The 22,527-nt window shown below is 45.2% G+C and overlaps 1 protein-coding gene across 1 annotated transcript in view; it reads right to left on the minus strand.

Annotated features, from left to right (window-relative positions):
* Nucleotides 1-18,372, minus strand: part of DNAJC4 (DnaJ heat shock protein family (Hsp40) member C4) — a 493,550-nt gene extending 475,178 nt beyond the window's left edge. The window contains exons 1-2 of the mRNA XM_086938148.1: nt 18,283-18,372; nt 380-516 (exon numbers count right to left, since the gene is read on the minus strand). Coding sequence (XP_086794274.1) covers nt 380-483 — 104 coding nt within the window. The 5' untranslated portion in view covers nt 484-516; nt 18,283-18,372. The remainder of the gene's footprint in view (nt 1-379; nt 517-18,282) is intronic.
* Between the last annotated feature and the right edge of the window lie 4,155 nt (nt 18,373-22,527).

The raw sequence follows: 22,527 nt of genomic DNA on the forward strand, positions 1-22,527 counted from the left end.
TGCCCATGGGCAGCAGTCCTCACTTTTTTAATCTTTTGTTGATGAACAGTGAATCATCTCTGGTTCACTCGAAACAAGTAAAAAACTCAAACTGCAATCAAACCTATGGTATCATAAATTACTAAAAGAAAAACAAGAAAGGTACTTCGAGCATGGCACACCATCCCCCACCTTGGGGATGCGGGGAGGGATGGCCAATAGGCCGGGATTGTGAGGAGGCAATACAAAGACGTTACTTGCCCCTACCACATTCATAAAGAAGCACACACAAGTTACAGATGCACATGCAGGAAACCATAGAGTAACTAACAACTGCAGAACAAACCTTCAATAAAATCAAGTGGTCGTAGACCTCTTTAGGAAACACTGTTTTCTTTACCTAATATATCTGTTCGACGCTGTGGTGAACATCACTTTGTAGACCCCCTTCCAGCAGCGCAGACATCGTCGCCACGACAGGAAGGGATGTAACATGAGACTCATTCTGCACACACATAGGAGGCAGCACTTTCAGCCCTGTGGAGGAGAGAGAATAGTTGAATGAAGCTTCCATTGTGTAACTAGTGCATATTAACTGTCGGCCATTGAGGCTTAGGCCCATAGACTTCATTTTGTATGGGCCAATCGGCCCAAGCTCCACCCATGTTTAATCTCTAGGTGATTGGGCGAATAAGGCCACAATTAACAAAGAGGTGAATGGACAACCATTCACTTTCTTCAAATGCGTTTGTTCCACCTGAAAGACTAAAGGCAGATCTCTCCGGTTCGTTTCACATTAAGAAGTACAAGTAGTGGCAAAGCCAAAACGTGTGACTTGCACTGTGTAAACAGCTCTGTGGACAGTTACCGGGAGAGACAAGCAATCATAAAAGCCTGCGCGACTTTAATATTTTTTTAAGATCCACCAAATGATCTATGACAATGTCAATATTTACTTTATTTATTGAAAATTGTTTTCATTACAACCATAATATAATACATACTCAATTTCAATATCAGTCACAAAAAACATAAAATACATATTACTTTTCATATCGATTTCCCTGAACTCCGTATCTCACCACACATATCCATTCATACTACTAATAAGGCTTAAATCTAATTCATTGGCTTTTAGAAGAATAAAAAAACATGTACAGACTTATACCTCACCTACATCCAGTGTCCGGTGAGGATAGATGGGCTGGGGAGAGGAGGAGGTGGGGGATAGAGGGGCTGGGGAGATAAAGAGGATAAGTCCGAGTGTCCAAGGGTAGGGGATAGGTATGTGGAAGGGATGGATAGTACTCAACAAACTGAGCTATCCGAACCAGTAGTAGTAAAGATAATGTCTCATGGCGTGCAACACATTAATCTGAGTTTTCCTCCATAGTCATGAGGGGAAGCACTCGCAGGTATGCTTGGCGAGTCAAAGTTCTGTGCAAGAAAGCGTATGAAGGGCTCCCAAGATTGGTCAAATTGCGGGAGTGTGTGTTCTACGAATGCTGTCCGGTTTCCATACCAAGGAGTCCTTCGAGTTTATGTAACCTATCTGTGCGAATTGGTACTGTCTCTGTGCCCCATTTGGACAGGAGGACTTTCTTGGTCACACAAAGGGCTCAGGTAATTGCCCCTCCCCTTGCTGAGTGTAAAGGATAGGTTAAGGCATTGGGAAGCCCTTGAAAGATATAGCTGGCAAGTTTAGGTATGTCAGTTTTGTACATGTCATTAATGTATGCGAGTATATCAGTCCAGTAGCGGTGCAGCTTAGAGCAATGCTAGAGTAAATGAGTCAGCGTGACCGACTGGCCACATTTGCGCCAGTATCCATCATCCCCACTCCGTTTCCATTTGGCTGCCCTGGCTGTTGTGTAGTACCAGTAGTGTGTCATTTTAAGTAGGGTTTCTTTCCGAGATGTGCTAAGTGCTGAGGTGCAGGATCGGTGCAAAAATTCCAACCATTACTTTGGGGTGAAAGGGAGTTCGCATACTAGTTCCCACCCTCGTTGGGCTGAGGATTTGTAAGGGCTTTGGGGTTTGTTGAGAAAGGCAAATACAACAGACTGGAGGCTCTTGTCATTGTGGCGAGTGAGAAACCACTTCTCAAAAGGTGTAAGGGGCCTGCTGGTACATTTGATGGTGGGTCATCTAGTGTTTGATAGTGACTTAGCACCAATATTCCGCTGCTGGCACTCCATAACCAGCTTTGATCTGTGCTGTGAGAAGTCCAAAAGGCTGTGCTGGTCAAAACAATCCCTTATGCTTTTACAGTTAATGTCTTGCCCTAAAAAGCAGGGGAGAAATCTAGATTTCCTCTAATGGGTGTTTGCGGCGAGATATTGTTGGAGAGCTTCTTGACCAACTTAACCTTATCCCAAGTCCCCACAGTAGCTCTCAAGACTGGTGAGATATACAACCCTGGTGGGCGATGTTTTTTAGGCAAGTGTATAAAAACAACAAAGAGAGAGTGAGGGTATTCAGTGGGTTCCTACTCCTTAGGCCCCTAGTTCAATGATAACAAAACAAAAGAAGGAGTAACCCCAGGACAAGGAGTCCTAGTGATCCAGCACAGAGAAAAGTGAAAAAAGAAAAAAATATTTTTCTTTTTTAGGAAACCCCTCACTCACCGACCTGGTCTGTGACATGCTTCATCATCGGGGTCCACCCAAGTGACCGAGTGCCACTTGGGTGTGCTGCGACGCCTGCAACTGCAGCGGAGCTGGTTTTTTTGTTTGTGAGTGTGTTCGGAGTTTGTTAAGTTAAAAAGTGTATAGCTAGTGCTACCAATAGAGTTTTATTCGGGAGCCAGTATAACACTACTAAAAACAAGTGAGATACTTCTGATGTTTTTTTTTGACCAAATAGTATCAAAGTGTGCATAAAAGTGTGGTCAACATGTTTCAATCGTTTGGATTTTTTGGTTTTCTTCAGGACCAGGTGAGGTGGGCCGGGAGGTCTGCACTCGCTAAAGGCGCACCCTTCCCTGACCCGCCTATATGCTAGACACTGCGTACTTACAGTTTAGCCTGCTTACAGCGTTCTGTGTAAGGGAATTCGTGGTTAAAAGTGTTCGTGCCCCATGGATGCCGTGGGGGGGGGGGGGTGAATTTGAGCGTTTTGTCAAATAGCGCTTGCCCGCTGGAAACCTGTCCTTCGTGCACGGCGTCCCGGCGTCCTGCTACCCTGGACCACTGGGAATAAAAGTATCGGTTAGTGAGTTTCCCAGAGGTATTTTTATTCTCACATCACCTCCAGCACCACCACATGAAAACAAAAATACCAGCTCCACTATAATCAGGTGTCGCAGCACAGCTGGGTAGCATTCGGCTACCCAGTTGGGAACCCTATGATAAAGCATGACACCAACTAGGTTGGTGTATGAGGGTTCTTTTAAAAAACCTTGCGGCGCCAGACACTAAGGTGTTGACCAAACCACTCTCTAGTGGATCGGCTTTAGTGTAAGACTAGAGGGTGCCAATGTGAAGTATTTCTACTGTGAAAAATGGTGAGATGCAAGACCCTATATAACAGAATACCACAGAGTTAGACTATTTTGTAAGTGACTAACTTCTATCTGTAGTAGGCATCATGGAGGCTGTGGACTCCATGAACAATAATAAAACCAACTACCGACTAGAATGGAGCCAGGAGTAATTACCAATGGCGGAGATTAATTCAAGGATTAATCCATCAATTTTTGTTCTTGTCATCATCCAGACATGGTTCCTGTACCTTATTCTGACACAGACTCAAGTTTCAACCCACTTATGAAGCCATACAAGGCTATCTGGGGTTGCTTGTGTTTCAATCCAAAGGTGGGCACATTCATGCTCAACTATCCCTTTTAGGGTGCTGTCTGAGATTGATTTGCATATAGTTAGACCTTACTGTAGGGGGACAGTAGGCACCACAATATGACGGGCCAGAGTGTAATCCAGAGTAACTGCTGTAGCTGAAATAAATGTGAACATTCCACGAAATCACCCTGACTGAAATAAACATTACTAAAAAACAAACGTAATAAAAAACAAAATTCACATATCTAAAGTCAAGTTTTGGGCTTCTCTGTAAAACAGCAGCATAGAAAAAAAATTCTAACTGACAGGAGTACACTAGGGAAAAGTAAAGTATTTACTTTCAGACCGCAAAAGCTGCAAGTTCTATAAAGCAAAGAGCTACACAAGCAGATTTTGCAGCAAATGCCATTCTTCAGTTTCCAAAAATGTATGGGAACAATATCTATACCGAGTAGACGGTCTACCAGGCAAAGTATAGAGCGCTGTACACATTCAGGACCTAAATAACAATGTACACATTTGATAGGGTCATTTTCCAGAAAAAAGAAAAACTATTTAAACTGTGCAATCAGTACCATAAAAGAAAGATCCTGAATCTAATTAGTTATTAAAAGAGATCCTGGAGAGAGTCAATATATGCATGATATTCTAAACTGTATGCACCTTCATAAAGAATTCTAAAACAAAGGATGAAATTATATCATGAAGCTTTTCACTCCAAATAGGAATCTTGAATCAGCCAACACACCGACGAATCCCAAGAAAAAAACACAACAGATCCTTAGCGAGATATATATTCTGGAATGCCCCAATCAATCACCATGCAGAAAAACTTCCAACTCTTCAGGAGATGCTTGAAAACTGAACCTTTCCTTCAAACGTATGTAAGAGAACTGTGGCAACAAGCGCAGGGATGAATAACATCAGATGGTTGGTCTGGTGAGTATTAGTGTGGTAATTCCATTCCTCATCAATGTCCTAGAAACTGTATGCTGTTGCTTTAAAATTTTCTATAAGCTTCCCTTTATTTCCTTGACTTCCCAATAATAACTATGGTTAAGCAATTAAGGATTACTCTAAAGGGTTCACTTTCAAATAAAGACTGGAAAGAAGTGTTGGTGTACCCAAAAGAATCAGTTATTGCCCCACAATATAGCCTTATTCATTTTAAATATCTATATAGAATACTGGATGCACTAGCCCCGTTCAGGGTAGCCTCTGGGCTCCGTATCAAACGCCAGAAGTCTGTTATATTCCCGCTGGCAGCCCTAGTGCGTGGGGATGCTGCAGCCCTTCCTTACGCGGGGCTCCGATGGAAGCGCGACCATTTCGTTTATCTAGGTATATGGGAAACAACGTTTACATCGCGGTGATTACATTGCAATGCCATTACAACGCAGTTGTTACAATGAACGCGTTATTAGCACGCAATGCCATTACTACGCAAATCATTACATCGACTTGCAGTAGATGGCGCACTAACATTAGGAATAGTATAGTTTACTATTCCAACACCTTCCCTACTGTTGCGTAGGCTGGAGTTGGAATAGTAAATGAAATATTTCTAATGTCAGCGCGCTATCTACTGCAAGTCGATGTAATGACTTGCGTGTAATGGCATTGTGTGGTAACAATGCGGTCGTTGGAACGACCGCGTTGTAATGCCACGCGATGTTTTGACTCGCGTAGTAACAAGTCATATTCGTCTATCAAGTTCTGGAACCGCCAGGCTCTTTCGGTCATGGGGAAAAGGCTTTGGCAAGGATGGTTATGCACCCACAATGTCTCTATGCCCTCTAAAACTACTTTTGCTGTATCGTGAAATATGCTTTCGACACTTTGAATAGTCTCCTGATCTCCTTGGTGTGGACCCGGACACACAGCAGGGTAAAACTGGAGGCGCTTAAATTGGATACGGACTTGGGGGGCTGGGTCTACCTCATTTCCCAATTACCTTGCGGGGCTGCTGCAATATGTGGCGCAGTGGTGTGCTGAAGGTCCCAATGTGGAGAAGGCACTGTTGGTGGACTGGGGTGCGAGATTGGACCTCCCGAGGTACCCGATGATGGGCTCACAGGCCCCCTTAGATTGTCCGGTTTTGGTCTGTCAGATCGCAGGGCTTGGGAGAAGGTGGTCACCTTGGTGATACGTAGGGGCCCATATGCTCAATTACTCCCCCTCCAATGGATCCAGGGTTTCCTTCACGTACGGATCGTCATGAAATTTACAATAGCATGAGGGGGGGTTGCTCAACAGCTGGAGACCTGTACCTGAACGGAGCCTTCATTTCCTTTGGCGATGCAAAGAGGTGTTTCAATGTGCCAGATGGCCATTTCTCACATTACCCTAAAATATTTCACATGGATCACGAGATATGAACTGCGTTTCCAAGTGAACCAGAGGAGACACAAAGTTTGATACTGAAGTTGGACCCGTGTTTCTTTTGGGTACTAATCTCCCACATACATACAGCTCTGAAGGCGGATCGCAGGAATAATGTATCAACAATCCGAAACAGATAGACAGCTGATCTATTGTCGCCGCTCACAGCGGGCGAGTGGAAGTGGGCATCTGTGCAGGTCCAGGAGGTGGCTGGCAACACACGCTTCAAACACACCCAGTTTACCTAAATCGCACAAATTTAACGCCCCAGAGATTGTCAAGGTTTGATCGACGCGCCTCTCAGTGTGGTGTCGGACCAGCAACTTTTTTACATATGAGCCCGGACTGTGTTCAGCTTCAGGCATATTGGCCGGTGGTGCTCTGCGTGCTGCGCGAGGTCACACATGTGGGATCAAGCTGACGGTAAAACATTTCCTTTTGGGCGTACTCCCTATGCCTAGGTAAGGTGCTCGTATACGACATACATTGGCACTCCTGGGACTTATACTGGCTAAGCGCTGCATTGCCATACAATGGACTTGCACTGTACCCCAACCCAACCCAGCCCCCCCACCCACCCATCGGCCAGATAAATGGAGAGCAGACCTGCGTGAATGGAGCGGGCTGCACATGGTCATCACTAATGGGAATGCAGCGCGTGAAGAGGAGATGTTAGGAAACATGGTAGAGGACCTGTTGACGAATGGTGGACCAGACGAGGGAGGGCGGGGCAGCTTCACAGACTGTGGCTCTCAAGGCCTCTGTGATAGGGTCGGATGATGACCCTCTCTCTGGTTGAATGAGATAGCGTGGGATTTGGGGCAGGGTGTGGTATATAGGTGAAAGAGCTAGGTACCGGCTGACTGTGGGCAGGGACTCGATTCCCCCCCCCCCCCCCCCAACTCCCCACCCCTGGATTGTAGGCCTAGAGACTTGGACAGAGGCTAGTTCCCCGCATGCCCATTTATTGGCACATCGACACAGTTGAGTTCTGCGCCTCACTCAGCAGATCATACCAAACCCAATGGCTACCCAGCACACATATCTACCTTCTCCCCCTTGCTCAGATGGGACGATGCTCTGTCCATGAGAGGTTTGGGGTTTCTCTAGCACACTCTCATTGTGCTTCACCTGCTTTCTGAGGAATCTTTTAGGTAATGTAGCCTGACTGCCTGTCACTGCCCAGTTATTCTTGTGGTTTTTATTTTTTTGTTAATTTCTGTTTCCGTGCATGATCATTATTTGTGGGTGTTGTCCTACGTATCAAACATGACAATGTATGCCTAACTAACTATGACACTTGGGAGCCAACTATGTGGGCGAGTAGTTAGGCCACAACGGTATCCTGTGTGTTCTCTTCCCCACTGCGTCTGAGTTGTGATTCACACATTGGAGATCTCACACAGACGGTATGGAATTGCAGTAAGAATTCTCCTTCTTGGAAGGGGGTTTTCAATACTCTGGGGAATGTGTTGGGCTGGTCGATATCTGCTAACCTAAAGCTGGCCATTCTGCACATTAATATTAACCTAGACTACAAGAGATACACATTAGCCTTGTTGTGGCTTGGGTTTTTGGTCACTAAGAGGGATATAGCTCCACTTCGGAAGGGGGCAGAACCCCCATGATCATAGGATGGAAAAAAAAGACAAGACCAATTCACCTGCCTTGAGAAGACAATTTATTTGAGAAAAGGATATCCACAGAAATACTATAAGACATGGACAATCTGGAGATGCTGCAGGGAATGACCATGAGCCCAGACCATAGAGAAGTTATGATAACTTGGGCATTTGACACGGTTTCCCACCCCATCCTTATTAATGCCCTTAAATTATCTGGCATCACCGGCTCAGCCCTCAACTGGCTTGTTAGTTTTCTGTCAGACCGTACTTTCCAAGTATTCTCCCCTTCCTCAACCTCTCAAAGCTATAAATCGGCGTATGGTGTCCCCCAAGGCTCCATTTTGAGCCCCCTACTTTTTAACTTGTATGTCAGATCCTTGGCTACGATTGCGGAACAAGCTGGGCTGACCATTTATTCATATGCCAATGATACCCAGATCATCTACTCTCTTTCAATGGGATCTCACTCTACCCCCTCTTCCCTCTGCGTAGGGCTCAATAACATCGCCAAGTGGATGCAAGCAAACAAACTAAAGTTGAATGGGGGGAAAACAGAGATTCTCTTGTTTGGCCAGAACACTACTCTGTGGGGGCCTCAACACTGGCCCTCGCAAATGGGCACGTTCCCTCAAAAACAGCACGTAATCTTGGCATCATTTTTGATGACCAACTTTCCATGAAGCACCACATGGTCAAAACCTCCTCTACCTGCATTACCATCATCAAGTGGCTCCGAAAGATCATTTGGATGCTTCCTCAGGAGACACAGAAAACCGTAGTCCAGGCCTTAATCACCTCTAGACTGGACTACGGCAACATTCTTCTCCTGGGGGCTTGCAAAGGGGTGACCCGTAAATTACAGACAGTCCAGAACATGGCGGTTCGGCTGCTCTGCAACCTCCCTTATAAATCATCCACTTCTAATTCCCTTCGTAACCTGCATTTGCTCCGTATTGAAAGCCGCACGAAATTCAAGGCTCTCTGCTTTATGCACAGAATCAATGCAGGTCGTGCCCCACCTTACCTTAGTACTTTGGTTCATCAGTACTGCCCAGCCTGTACTCTTCGTTCATCCAATCAGCACAGGTTTCAGGTTCCCAGAGTTAAAAGAGCCAGAATGGGCGGTCGTTCCTTCTCCTGTCTGGCTCCCTCCCTCTGGAACTCTCTTCCCCTATCTCTGCGTACTGAATCTTGCTACCTCAAGTTCCGCAGAGAGGTTAAAACTTGGTTATTCAACCAATAATCTGCTCTTCTATCTTTCAGTTTGCTCTCCTCCTTAATCTGGTCCTTAGCGCCGAGAAACCTCCGGGTAGCTGTGCGCTTTATAAACTTAAATATAATAATAATAATGTGTCCAGGCAGGATAGGCAGCAGGCGGTGTCTTGCCCCCTCTCAGGTGCCTCATGGGGTCCCACAGGGCTCAGCAGTTAGTCCCATACTTTTGAACCTTTACTTAAAACCCTTGATCTCGCTTATCAAATCCTATAACATCAGGACTGTAAATTATGCTGAGGATACGCAGATGATCCTCTCCTTTGAGGGTGAGGATTCAATATCGATGGAAGTTTTCCACAATTGTCTGGGGGTAAAGCACAGTGGCTAAAGGATAACTCTCTTCAGTTTAATGCTGGGAAGACGGAGATGCTTTTTAGCACTGGGAATAAGATCTTCCGCCCGTTTCCAGAAAACTTTTGGCCTCCTGAAACAGTGACTAAAATACGGCCTGTGGCTTCAGTTCGTAATTTAGGGGTCATGCTTGATCCAAAGCTTAGTATGGATACTCATGTCAAAAAAACTACTGCCTGCTGATTTGCTATCTTGCGATCCTTGAGGAAAGTCTTGCCACTTTTACCATTTCAGGCACGTGCTCAAATGGCAAGGTGTACAATCCTCAGCAGATTGGATTATTGCAATGCCCTTTTTCTGGGGTACTCTGAGTTTCTGCTGGATAGGCTCCAAAGGATGCAATCAGCGGCTGCTAGGTTGGCTCTGGGGCTTCCTCGAAGAGCACATGGACCGGCTGCCCTTGCCAAATTGCACTGGCTACCTTTGCGACAGAGGATACAATTCAAAGCCCTTTGCCTGGTTTTCAGGGCCCTTCATGGAATCGGCCCTGTTTCCTTGCAATCAAAATTCGTTTGGTACACGCCGGCAAGGCTGCTCCGATCTTCGGCAGCTAGGTTGGTGAAGGTACCTAGATTCAGGAAGGCCAGAGTAGGGGGCTGAACCTTCGAGGTGGCCGCTGCCAAATTATGGAATCAGCTCCCGCTTGAGATCAGGCAAACCACGGAACTCCTCCCGTTTAGGAGAAAGATTAAAACTTGGCTGTTTCCCAAGTAGCCTACCGCTTGGTCGTGCCCTGTCTGATACTTGTCTGTCTGTTGAGCCAGTCAGCGCCAGGATGCCTGCAAGGTGACAGTGCGCTTTATAAGTTAAATAAATAAATAATAATAAATAACTCGTTATATAGGCATTGCAGGGGGATTACTAATAGCTATAGTGTTGGCCTTTGAAGTTACGAGCACGCATGGGGGAGTCAAGCGTTAAATAGAATAGGGGACCGTTTGAAGATAGGCAGTGACGGTTATCGTAGCAGAGTGACTGATTCACTAATATGTATGGGTTTGGAGATGTAATATGAAGAGGGGGTGTGTGAGCAATGAATGTTGATGTAGCACAAGGGCATAGTGAGAAGTGATAAAATGCAAAGGGTGGATATTTGTTCGGCGGAATGGAGGGACGTGAGCTATCTGAAAAGTGTTTGAAAGAGATACCTGTTTGTCATGAGAACAGCGGGGGATCCTCTACATTGCTTATAAAAAAGGGTTTACTGCACCAATTAAGGATGAGTTTAGATGTAATATTGGTATAAGTTAAAAGTGATTCATGGTGATGAAGTAACATGTTGATTTATGGATTTTATGGTGATGGATAGCCTCAACAAGAGAAATTTGAAAATGGCACAATATCCCGCGTGTGGATTTCAGAAAATTTTTAATGAAAGGAAAGGCTAAGAAAATATGGTTAACATGATTAAAAAAGGATTTATAATGGTGAAACATATGAATTGTTGCTGAACTGGCGCGATGTAGCTGTGCATTCGGTCTGGGGCAAGATGATGCTCCATCCCTTCACTTTTGGCATTAATCCAGGTGCCATTTTGGGCAGGGTACCTTACCGATTTGCACGCATTCTTGGAATATTTCGGACAAGATTGGATATATAAGTAAAAAAGTGTGCACCCCACAACTTCCATTGATTGGCCGTTGATATTCACCATTGTGTTGTTTTTATGATTAATGATAATATTGTTGTGATGTACCCTGGAATAATCACAATTAGTCACAGTTTGTGTTACTTCAATAAAACCAGTGAAATGTTTTATAAAAAAAACAAAAATATTGCTTTGGGGGAGGGGGAGGGAGAGGGAGTTGGGACTCAGATACAATGTACTGTTATCACAAATATTAAAGAAAAATGGCCATTCATAGGTATTTCCTTGAAAGGGAGTATATATTTTAATATCACAGAACAAACTAAATAAATTTAAAAAGGATCAAAAAAGGTTGAAAAGTAAAATATAATAGCATGAAACTGGCGTTCTGTGCACTTCTATAAAGGCTGGGTTCATGGAATATGCATGGTAGTAGAGAATGCCCAGAAATAGTTTTTAAATAATTTCTTTCAAAGTCTTATCGTGTTCATTTAGTCCCATGAATTGCTTTGAGGAACAAATAATAACTCTGCTGAATCATCAATGATTTCTATAATCGAAAATCAGGAAACTTGACAACTTCATTTTATCAAACTTGTTGCATCCTTTATTATTTCTCAATTATCATGCTCTTAACTACCTACACATGACTAATCTGGGAAGCATCATCTGGTAAATAGATACTCTGGAGTAAAGAAACGAAATAAACAAATATCAGGAATACAATTAAGTAAACAACAGCGTGTAAATCTAGCTGTATGTATGTAAATATCCATCAATCACCCCCCAACCACATTTACTTTCTCAGAGTTTGTTCACATTTGAGTGTGAACGCTGTAGGGTCCAGTGAAATAAACAGGAAACAATACGGCCAATGCGCATAGAAGAAATAAATCGGACATGCGATCAGTTACGTTTCGTCTAATGTCTAAGTGTAATTCTAATGTTTGTCAGAAACAAAAAAAGAACCTCCATGTAGATATACATCCAGTAGTACAATTATTTGTTGTCCTCATTACTTACAGAATTTATTTTTGTTGTTCAATGATACGATCAAATCTTTCTTTCCTCCTTATTGTAGTTTCTTAGCTCTATTTCTCAATTCATTCATTACATTAGATCGCTGGGTACCACTCCGTCTTTCTTCACACTTCATTTTAACTTAGAATGGACTTTTTCTAGATCATTGCAACAATGACTCACACAATGTTCTTTAAAATTAATACTGGCCCCGTCCCGTGTTCACAAATTAAATATTGGTTTACGAGTCATCAAAAAAAGCAAGAAAAGAAACATATTTCATTCATTCTATCAGGCTGGTAACTTTGCAGGAATTCAGTCCACCATAGCACAAAATTGGCTAGTCGTTGTTCCAGTTTTTGATGGACCCAGGATACTTGTTATTCCTAGGCCTATATTTCAAAACAGGTCACTGTGGTTGAAATATTTTAGGGCAATGAGTCTTGGAGTTCCTATTGTTCAAATGAAAACAGTAAATCCCTATAGTAGAAACTTCAAAACCCTAGTTCAGGGGCGTGGCCTTGATCCAAGGCTATTCTATCATAACTACTATCTGCTCCTGGACAGCACCTCCAGACACAACAAGAGCCTTTCACTTTAAGGCACTCTGCATACAGTAACAAGCACTGGCAAAGCCAATAGGTCTCTTCATTTGGACCTATTGGATTTACCAATGCGGCACAATACAGTTGCTGCTACAGAGCAAAGCAAGCATTAGCAAAACCAACAGGTCTCACCTATGCAAGAACTAGTGCCTCTGTCAATGTTTTTTAAGCCATGCTCTACAGCAGTGTGGCTGATGTGCATTGTATAGTATGGTATGGTAGGGTATGCTTGTCATTGTATGGTATGGTATGGCTCATCATTGTATAGTGCGCTATAAGTATGGCTTGTCATTGTATAGTATTGTATGGCCTCTCATTGTATGGTATGGTATGGCTCATTATTGTATAGTGTGGTATGGTATGGCTTGTCATTGTAAGGTATGGTATGATAAGGCCTATCATTGTATGCTATGGTATGGTATACAGGCGCGGTGCATCCATTAGGGCGTGGGTGCTAAGCCCCCCCCGCCCGCAGCTCCCTCAGCGTCTTTGAACTTAAGTAAACTGATTAATTTTACTTAAGTTCAAAGAAGCATGACGTCGGACCACCCACCCCTTCAGCGTCTGAAGGGGTGGGCGGTCTGGTGTCATGTTGACTGACATCATTGTCAGACAGTGGGGGCAACAGGCAGCAGCACAACACAAGGGCGCATGAGTGGGGACAGAGGGCGAATTTTCGCACCGTGCCCACTCATGCGCACTTGTGTTTTGAGTTGTTTGCGCATGCCCATTAGGAGCCCTTTGGGCTCCTAATGGGTGTGCTGAGGGCGAAGAATAGCCATGCCCTGGCGCTGCTGGCAGCGCGAGGAATGGCTGAGAGGGGCTGTAGTGGCGCCAATGGACCCGGGGCGGCGCGGACCTGCTCAGGACCCCAACCCCGACCAAGCCGCCACCAACCTCACACTATGGTTATCCAAAAGCGCCGACATCCTAGCACCACTGAAAAAACGACAAACCAAACTAGGCAGCAAGAAGGCCTCCTGGTTCAACGATGATCTCAAGAAATCCAAGAAACTCTGCCGCTCCCTTGAGAAGGCCTGGAAAAAAGACCCAACCACCAGCACCAAGGACGCCTTCAAAAACGCCACCCGCATACACCACCAACTAATCCGAAAGGCCAAGAAAACTGCCTTCAAAGACCGACTAGACAGCAACGCCCACAACAGCAAGGAACTTTTCAACATCGTCAAGGAATTTACCAACCCCTCGGCCAATTCTAACGACATCACCCCCTCTCAAGCCCTCTGCGACTCCCTAGCCTCTTTCTTCCACAACAAAATTGCAGACATCCACAACAGCTTCGACAACAAACCCGGAGACCAACCCACCCAACCACATGCTGGACCTTCACCCCCCCCCGAACATCCTTAACGACTGGAACCCAATCTCCCCTGAGGACACCATCCGCCTGATGAACTCCATCCACTCAGGATCCCCCACAGACCCTTGCCCTCACCACATCTTCAACAAAGCAGACTCCATCATAGCACCGCACCTCCGAGACGCCATCAACTGCTCCCTCAACTCCGCCACCTTCCCGGAAAGCTGGAAACACGCTGAACTCAGCGCCCTCCTGAAAAAACCCACAGCGGACCCCACCGAACTCAAAAACTACCGTCCCATCTCGCTCCTTCCATTCCCGGCCAAAGTCATCGAGAAAGCTGTCAACCACCAGCTCGCCGCCTTCCTCGAAGCCAACAATTCCCTCGACTCCTCACAGTCCGGCTTCCGAGCTAAACACAGCACGGAGACCGCCCTCATCGCTGCAACAGACGACATTCGAACTCTACTGGACAATGGAGACACAGTCGCCCTCATCCTCCTCGACCTCTCCGCAGCCTTCGACACAGTCTGCCACAGCACCCTTCTACAGCGCCTCAGAAACATCGGAATCCAAGGAAAAGCACTAGAATGGATCACCTCGTTCCTCACCGGAAGAACCCAGAGAGTCCGCCTTCCACCATTCAAGTCGGAGGCCACTGAAGTCATCTGCGGCGTACCACAAGGATCTTCACTCAGCCCCACCCTTTTCAACGTATACATGAGCCCCCTCGCGGCCATCGCACGCCAACACAACCTCAACATCATCTCCTACGCGGACGACACCCAACTGATCCTTTCACTCACCAATGACCCTAACACCGCCAAAACTAACCTACACGAAGGAATGAAAGAAGTAGCCGAATGGATGAAACACAGCCGCCTGAAACTGAACTCAGATAAAACTGAAGTACTCATCCTAGGTACCTCCCCCTCCGCATGGGACGACTCGTGGTGGCCAGAAGCCCTTGGAAAAGCACCCATCCCAACGGACCACGCTCGGAACCTGGGCGTCATCCTGGATTCCTCACTTTCAATGAACAGACAAGTCAACGCCGTCTCTTCATCCTGCTTCAACATTCTTCGCATGCTCAAAAAAACTTTTCGTTGGATCCCCACCGAAACTAGGAAAACGGTCACCCACGCTCTGGTCACGAGCCGACTGGACTATGGAAACACCCTCTACGCCGGTACTACCGCTAAACTCCAGAAAAAACTCCAACAAATCCAAAACGCCTCAGCCAGGCTCATACTAGACATCCCACGTAAAGAACATATCTCTGGTCACCTGAAAAACCTCCACTGGCTCCCCGTCAATAAGAGGATCACTTTCCGGCTCCTAACCCACGCACACAAAGCACTCTACGAAATCGGACCAGAATGCCTCAACTCACGACTGTCCTTCTACACCCCCTCCCGCCAACTACGATCATCCAACCAAGCCCTCGCCACGGTACCTCGCTCAACAAAACCACCATGGGAGGCAGATCCTTCTCCTACCTGGCAGCTAAAACCTGGAACTCACTTCCCACCCACCTTCGTCTTACCCAGAACCACCTAGCATTCAGAAAGCAACTTAAAACCTGGATATTTGACAAGTAATTCCCCACCCCTTCTCAAGCGCTTTGAAACCCTCTGGGTATGTAGCGCGCTATATAAATTCTTTGACTTGACTTGACTAGGTAGGATTTTTAAAATGTATTTTAATAACCCCCTCCCCCCCCATCGACCTCTCCCCCCCCCCCAACCAACCCTCCACCACCAGCCGCGACTGGAATTATCCGCGTGAAACCCATACAATTTCAGGAGGAATAGTGCTCACTACCGGAAGACGGATTTGTGAATCAGGCTTTAACGTTCAGATGTAATTCACATGAAAGGTAGGAGTAAGATACTAGTCTCAGAAAAAGCTTTGATAATCAGACTAGGAAAGTCCATTGTCTGTCTTTCCGAGCAGGAAAAAATGTGCTGTGAAACCTTTTGGATGCATAAGCTGTATAACTCACATAGGAAAGATAACATATTTTAATAAATGAAGCAAGGTCAGTATTTATTTTGAAAAGTGAAACACAATTGGAAAAAAAATAGCGTTTAGTTTGATGTTTTTCATACGAATTTAGCTGGGGAAAGGAAAACGAGGGCCAGAGATGGACTGGTTTTTGAAATGATGAAATTAAATTGAAATAGATGTTAGTGATTTGGGAGGCGTTCTCCGGTACTACAGAATGCAGAAGATGTGCACTTTATATTGCGTCGTTTTATTCTGTGCAATTTTCCAAAGCTCTACAATTTGATCTGTTTTAGGAATTGGTGTTTCCAAATTAAGATGCTGGAAGGCTTTTGTGCTGCTTGTCAATTACGTCTCACATAGACTAAATGATATGTTAGTCAAAAAAAGAGGAAAAAAACCATCATCCGGCTGGCAGAAGGTTTCTTTGTTCCTGGAGAGTGTACCTATTCCTCTCAAAAGTGCGCTCACACAATATGCAGCCTCTTGTTGAAACGCCCATTGTGAGATACAATTAGGCATTACAGGACAAGCCCCTGATCACCGCTAAGCCTAGTGCATCTTTCTTCAACTTTTTCCACCACAAAATGTTTTTTTTTTAACATTGTTGCCACAGCGCGGTATTGAGTGCAGAGAGAAGCTCGTGGTCTTTTAGCGTCTTTTTTTATTTTTTCATGGACACAGATCGCAGATTCGTTTTTTGGTAACTCATGCTTGGGAGCGATGTGCTTATGTGAGTCCAGGGTGAGTGATGAGTGTGAGTGCAGGTTTAGCAGTGTGCCTGTGTGAGCCCAGGGTGAGTGATATGCCTGTGTGAGTCCAGGGTGAGTGATGTCTGTGTGAGTGCAGGTTGAGCAGTGTGCCTGTGTGAGTCCAGAGTGAATGATGTGCCTTTTGTGAGTCCAGGGTGAGTGATGTCTGTATGAGTGCAGGTCGAGCAGTGTGCCTGTGTGAGTCCAGGGTGAGTGATGTACCTGTGTGAGTCCAGGGTGAGTGATGTCTGTGTGAGTGCAGGTTGAGCAGTGTGCCTGTGTGAGTCCAGGGTGAGTAATGTGTCTGTGTGAGCGATGTGCCTGTGTGAGTCCAGGGTGAGTGATGTCTGTGTGACTGCAGGTTGAGCAGTGTGCCTGTGTGAGTACAGGGTGAGTGATGTGCCTGTGTGAGTCCAGGGTGAGTGAAGTCTGTGTGAGTGCAGGTTGAGCAGTGTGCCTGTGTGAGTGCAGGTTGAGCAGTGTGCCTGTGTGAGTCCAGGGTGACTGATGTGCCTGTGTGAGTCCAGGGTGAGCTATGTGCCTGTATGAGTCCAGGGTGAGTGCTGTCTGTGTGTCTGCAGGTTGAGCAGTGTGGCTGTGTGAGTCCACGTGAGTGATGTGGATGGGTGAATGCTGGCTTAGTGATCTGTCAGAGAAGGGTGAGTAATGGGTCTATGAGTGCAGGGTGACTGTGCCTATGTCAATGCAGGGAAAGTGATGTATCTGTGTAAGTGCAAAGAGACTTGTCTGACTACTTCCAGAGATGTGTTCGCCAAGCCACCTATTTTCTTTCTCAAATTTGCTTGAGAATGCAACATTTGCCCACTCTTTTTTTCAAAATGTTCTTGGGGGAGACCCCTGGAACTCCCATAAGTGGTTCGGGCTCGTTCTCTCGCCACAGTGCAGTATTTACAACACACCACTTTCAAATGTCACCAGCCGCCCCTGATGGTTTATGGCCTCATATTGTAAAGTATGGTATAGTATGGCATGGTCTGTCCTTGTATGGTATCATATGGCCTGTCATTGTATAGTTTGGACTGTCAGTGTAAATTATAGTATTTCAAGCACACTATAAGTTTCAGTAAGATCACCTTCGGTCTTTTGTAACCAGCTGGCTTGTAGGAGAGACTTAAAAATGTCTAAGTTGAACATATCATTTCTTGTTTTCGAAAATACTAACGTGTTCTACAGTAACCAAAAAGTATGGGAGCCCTCTAGCAGGCACCATTTCAAATGGCTTAGTGCCGCTGTAAGGGAAGCCCGGAAACATTAATTGACTATCCTGTCGGTTTTGTGTGACAGGGTTAGTAAACGGGGGACAATTATTAAAGGCTACTTCTACTGAAACTAGTGAGAGTTGCCTGAAAAATATGCGCAGCTCATACAACTAGTGGGAGCTGCCTGAAAATGATCACAGCTCCCGTACTACCGATATCTCAGCCGGTGTGTAAACTATTGTGAAGTGAGGTTCGGCACAAAACTAGAAAGCTGTGCAGCTACGGTCATTACAATGACACTCTGAGTCACTAATGTCCCTGAGTTTGCTGTGTAAAGAAAGAGTGTTAAAGTGCCCTTACCCTGAAAGGTACACTCATGTCAACGGGTTACACAACCACTGTCACCGGGCGCAGCCATTCTCAGTACGAATCCTCAGAAAGAGTAGAAGGACTGTGGCCATAACAGACAACAACACAGAAGAGGGACTAAGGAAGTATATGACAACAGTGCAAACAAACGCTTCATTGACGTGTTGGAGTAGAAGGAAGTTGTAAGCAGAGATTTATGTTTCTCCGCCGGAGAAAACACAATATATCATCATTTTGGATTCAAAAAATGGGATGTGGTAGTCCTTTCATCGAATATGAAATGTTGGCGTGTGTTTGTGTGATGTGTATCTCTGACTGACTGAATTCTTGCTGTAAACTAAAATATTCTGGTTAATAAAAACTCATACATATAATATTCAGTTTATTTTATAGCACATGCTTGCATTCCTTAGTAAATGCACGTGGAACTTCAAAATAATCTCACCAGATTACTTTATATATGACTCTGTACCTGGCTAGGAAATCACTCCAGAGGAAAGTAAATATCGGTACTCAGTGCAATTCTCCTTTTTCGTAGGCACATTCTTTTCCTTTTCTTCATAAGAATACTTGAGCAAACAATAACTTGTTTAGCTGGTGCTTTCAACACAATGTTGACGTTCCATTGTGTTGCATATGAAAGGTATTAATATTATCTAACCCAGTGATACTCTTTTTGTCCATTTTTAGGAAGATAAAAGATAATGCATGACCTGCCAGGTTCGTTATGCACATTTAAGTTGTACACACATGGAAAAGCATTATTTGTTACAAAGAAGAATTAACATTTTTTTTTATTAAATCCAAAGACAGCCTTCAGCAACATTACCTAGCTGTTCAGTCAGCGCCTCAATAACAACAGCCTCAACTGCCTCACCAATGGACAATGGAATGGTGGTATGCACCAAGTTGGGGAAAGTGCAGGGGGAACAAAAGGACAAGGGAAAGGTTTACACAGGTGGGTGATTATAAAATATAAATATATAGTTAATAAAACAGATTGTGGATTACAACACAATTGTTCAGGCTTCCATGTGGAAATTTGCAAAGACAAGTTGTGAGGACAGTGTGGGCTGAACACATGCCATTATTCAAATGTAATTGGTTTTCAGTTAGTGCTGATAAACCCCAGTTGAATAGCACCGTTATCAATTTAAAAAGTACATTTGAATATGAACTAAAGAGTACTGCATAGTCAACATTAGTACAAAGGAAAATATGTAAATACAATATACATTAACAACCGGGGCATATATGGCTGACAGTTGTAGGAGAGTAGGGTCTGCTTCCTATGGTTACCCCCACTTATTGCTGTGATTCTCTGGTTTTTCGACTTTAGTCTGGCTGTGGCCCTGCTAATCAGGCACACAGCCTAGCTATTCTCTCTCTAAATTGATACCATGTACTTTAGGTACCAGATTGGTTACTGGGTCACCCTTGTGAGCCCCTGTATAGTGTACCCTAGGTACCCAGGGCATAGGTGCACCCTAGGCCTACCAGGGGCTGCAGCATGTATTGTGCCACCCCTGGTTTGCCTTCCAAACTGACACCACAGGTCTGTTCACACAGCCTGGGTAAGGTGGTGTAATCACCCCTTACTTAGATATAGTATACCTATATCTATATATACATATAGACATATACACCTATAAGCCACTCCTAAGGCAGACCTCGACCATCCTGGAGTTAGAGTGCTTGGTTTTATGTGAGAGGGTGCAGTAGCATGAGCTGAGCCCCTCTGCAGCTTTCGGTACCATCTCCTTATAGATATTCTATGATATAGCCATACCATATACTCTTAAGTGCATTATAATCCTCGCGGTTAATGCTAACTTTGGTTTGGCTTTATCAAAACATGTTGTGTAAGGTGTCAAACACTTTAGAATAATACCCCCCCCCCCGCCAGTCCTGGCGGCGGGGGTAGCGTTCTACCCTACTACAGGGAGAAAACATGTAGTTACTGGTTTACCCGGTTAAAGTTAAACAGAGCCTCAGCATCACAAAATGGATGCGGCTGCCACAGACACGAGTCTGACCTCCTGCTGCTGGACTAAAGACTAAGTAACAATGATGGGTCTTGGCTCTAACTCAGCAAGGCTGAGCCCAATGACAATAGAACAACACAAGTGCCAATGCTGAGACTGACTCCTATCACTATTTCTGGTCGATTTTCATGAACATAACAGGAAACTTTGCTTTACAAATTGCACATAAATTTTATATAAACTTTAAGTCTTCATTTATTTTTAGACAAAAATGATTTGTTGTGCATCACAGTACAAAAGAACATACATAAAACAATACAAAAATATATATACAATGTATTTCAAATATCAATAATTTCAACTTACATCATTCATACCACACAATTGGCCAAAAAACAATCATTTCACATTCATCCAAACAACAGCCATCCTACACACTATGGTCCCAGTTTCACTAATAGCCAAAACACAAAATTAAATAGACAAATCCAATTGTTTGTGTATTCTTTCAACCTAATATGAGACTGATTGCTTTCCTATTTACAATACTAGATTTTAAGTGACCCGGGACCGGGTCGGTCGACGCGTTTCGAACCCCAAACTGTTAAAGGGTTCTCCTCAGGACCAACAACTTTCTTCAGTCATCCAGAAAATGATCAAAGTCTGTGTGTAACCATATCATTCCATACGTCATGCAGAGAAGGAGCCGCTCAGAAAATGGGTCTAGTTTCAATCGACAGACGTGGCTCCGTGAAACCAACGGCTGTCCCCGTTGTTAGCAGCGTCGGCAGCACTATGCCTATGTTTGTTCAATCACTCCGTCTGTCCTCCTTCGCAGCATCCGCTGCGCGAAACCTCAAGATTTGATCCCCGGCTTGTGTAAAAAACGGCTTCCCTTCTCTCACTAGCGTTTTCGTTCCTTTTCCGCTGGACTAAACTCCGGCAGGGGAGGCTTGGGCAATAGGTTTCCTGTCCAAGGCAGGCTTTTGTGTATTGGGGCAGGGAGGGCTGCATTCAGTGAATGCTTTCCAGACACTGCCTGGGGCACACTAGGTGCTCCATGCATTTCCCAGTTCAAACCAGTTGCTGGGGAACTCTGCCCCAGCTCTGGTGCGAAACTGGACAAAGGGAAAGGGGTGTAACCACCCCCTTCCCAGGTCCACCCATAGGAGGGACCTTACAGGTAGTCCAACCCCTAAACGTAGTATAAGTATAGGAGCTGTGTCCCTAGGACTTTAGATTACCCTGGATGAAACTTTGAAACACAAATCCTGGACCTTCGACATTTCATTTCAACTGGAAGACAGAAGACATCTCCCTTGTGGTCAAGAAGTAACCACCCTGTTCAAACAGGCACCAACAGCAACTTTGCCGGTCTGCATTTTTGAGGCTCCCGCCAGATCCCGAAGACTCTGTGACACAGGACATGGACTTCCAGACATCTCTGACGCTGCTCGACGTTCTCAGCTAAGCTGAGACCCGTGGCGGACACGAGAGACATGGGACCGGAACTCCTGAACATCCTGCATTTTGCTAACTGCATCGACTCCAGAGGTATCTCGCAGTTGTGCATTGGGATACAAGAAGCCCCAGCCCCGAGCACCATTTGCACCGAAGCTCAGGCCCCCACACTCCACGAGTGTCCCGTGGGGCCCGCTCTTGCATTTCAGCTCGACACGTCTTCCCGGTTCCTAGTCCGTTGGCTAGTGAGCCCCTGGAAGACTTCATTTTGAATCTAACTTGCTTTCCTGGTTGCTCCGGGCTTGCTCCAGCTTCCCTACAAAGGAGAAGCGCCATAGACCTTGCTGGTCTGCACCGAAGCCAATCTCAAAATCCTGCGTGGATTACGTTTGCTAAGGCTTGTTGGGTCCAATCCTGATATCGACACCGCAGTAAACTAGATCCCTTGTGGGACAGCTCAAATCCAGCTCCTGGTTGTCGTCGACACCTCCTGGACCTCGTGGCTGAAGAGACAAGCTTCACCTTTTCACCTGAAATCACCCGACATCGCCTGGTTCCTTCCCGGTTCCATCCTGGTCACTGGCAAGTGACCCAGACTCTGTCCCTTCTGCTTTCAGGTTCTTCAGATCTTCAATCCATCCTTGGATCCAGCCGCACACTTTTCCTCTGGTCGCCTGCAGCACTTCTTTGCAGCTCTCCTTTGAAATCGACGATGACACCTGACATCAAAAGACACCTATGCACCCGGCTTCCGTGGGTGAGGTAACACAAATTCTCTGGTAGTCTCGAG

Source organism: Lissotriton vulgaris, chromosome 9 (assembly GCF_964263255.1).
Source record: "Lissotriton vulgaris chromosome 9, aLisVul1.2, whole genome shotgun sequence".
NCBI classification, from domain to species: Eukaryota; Metazoa; Chordata; class Amphibia; order Caudata; family Salamandridae; genus Lissotriton; species Lissotriton vulgaris.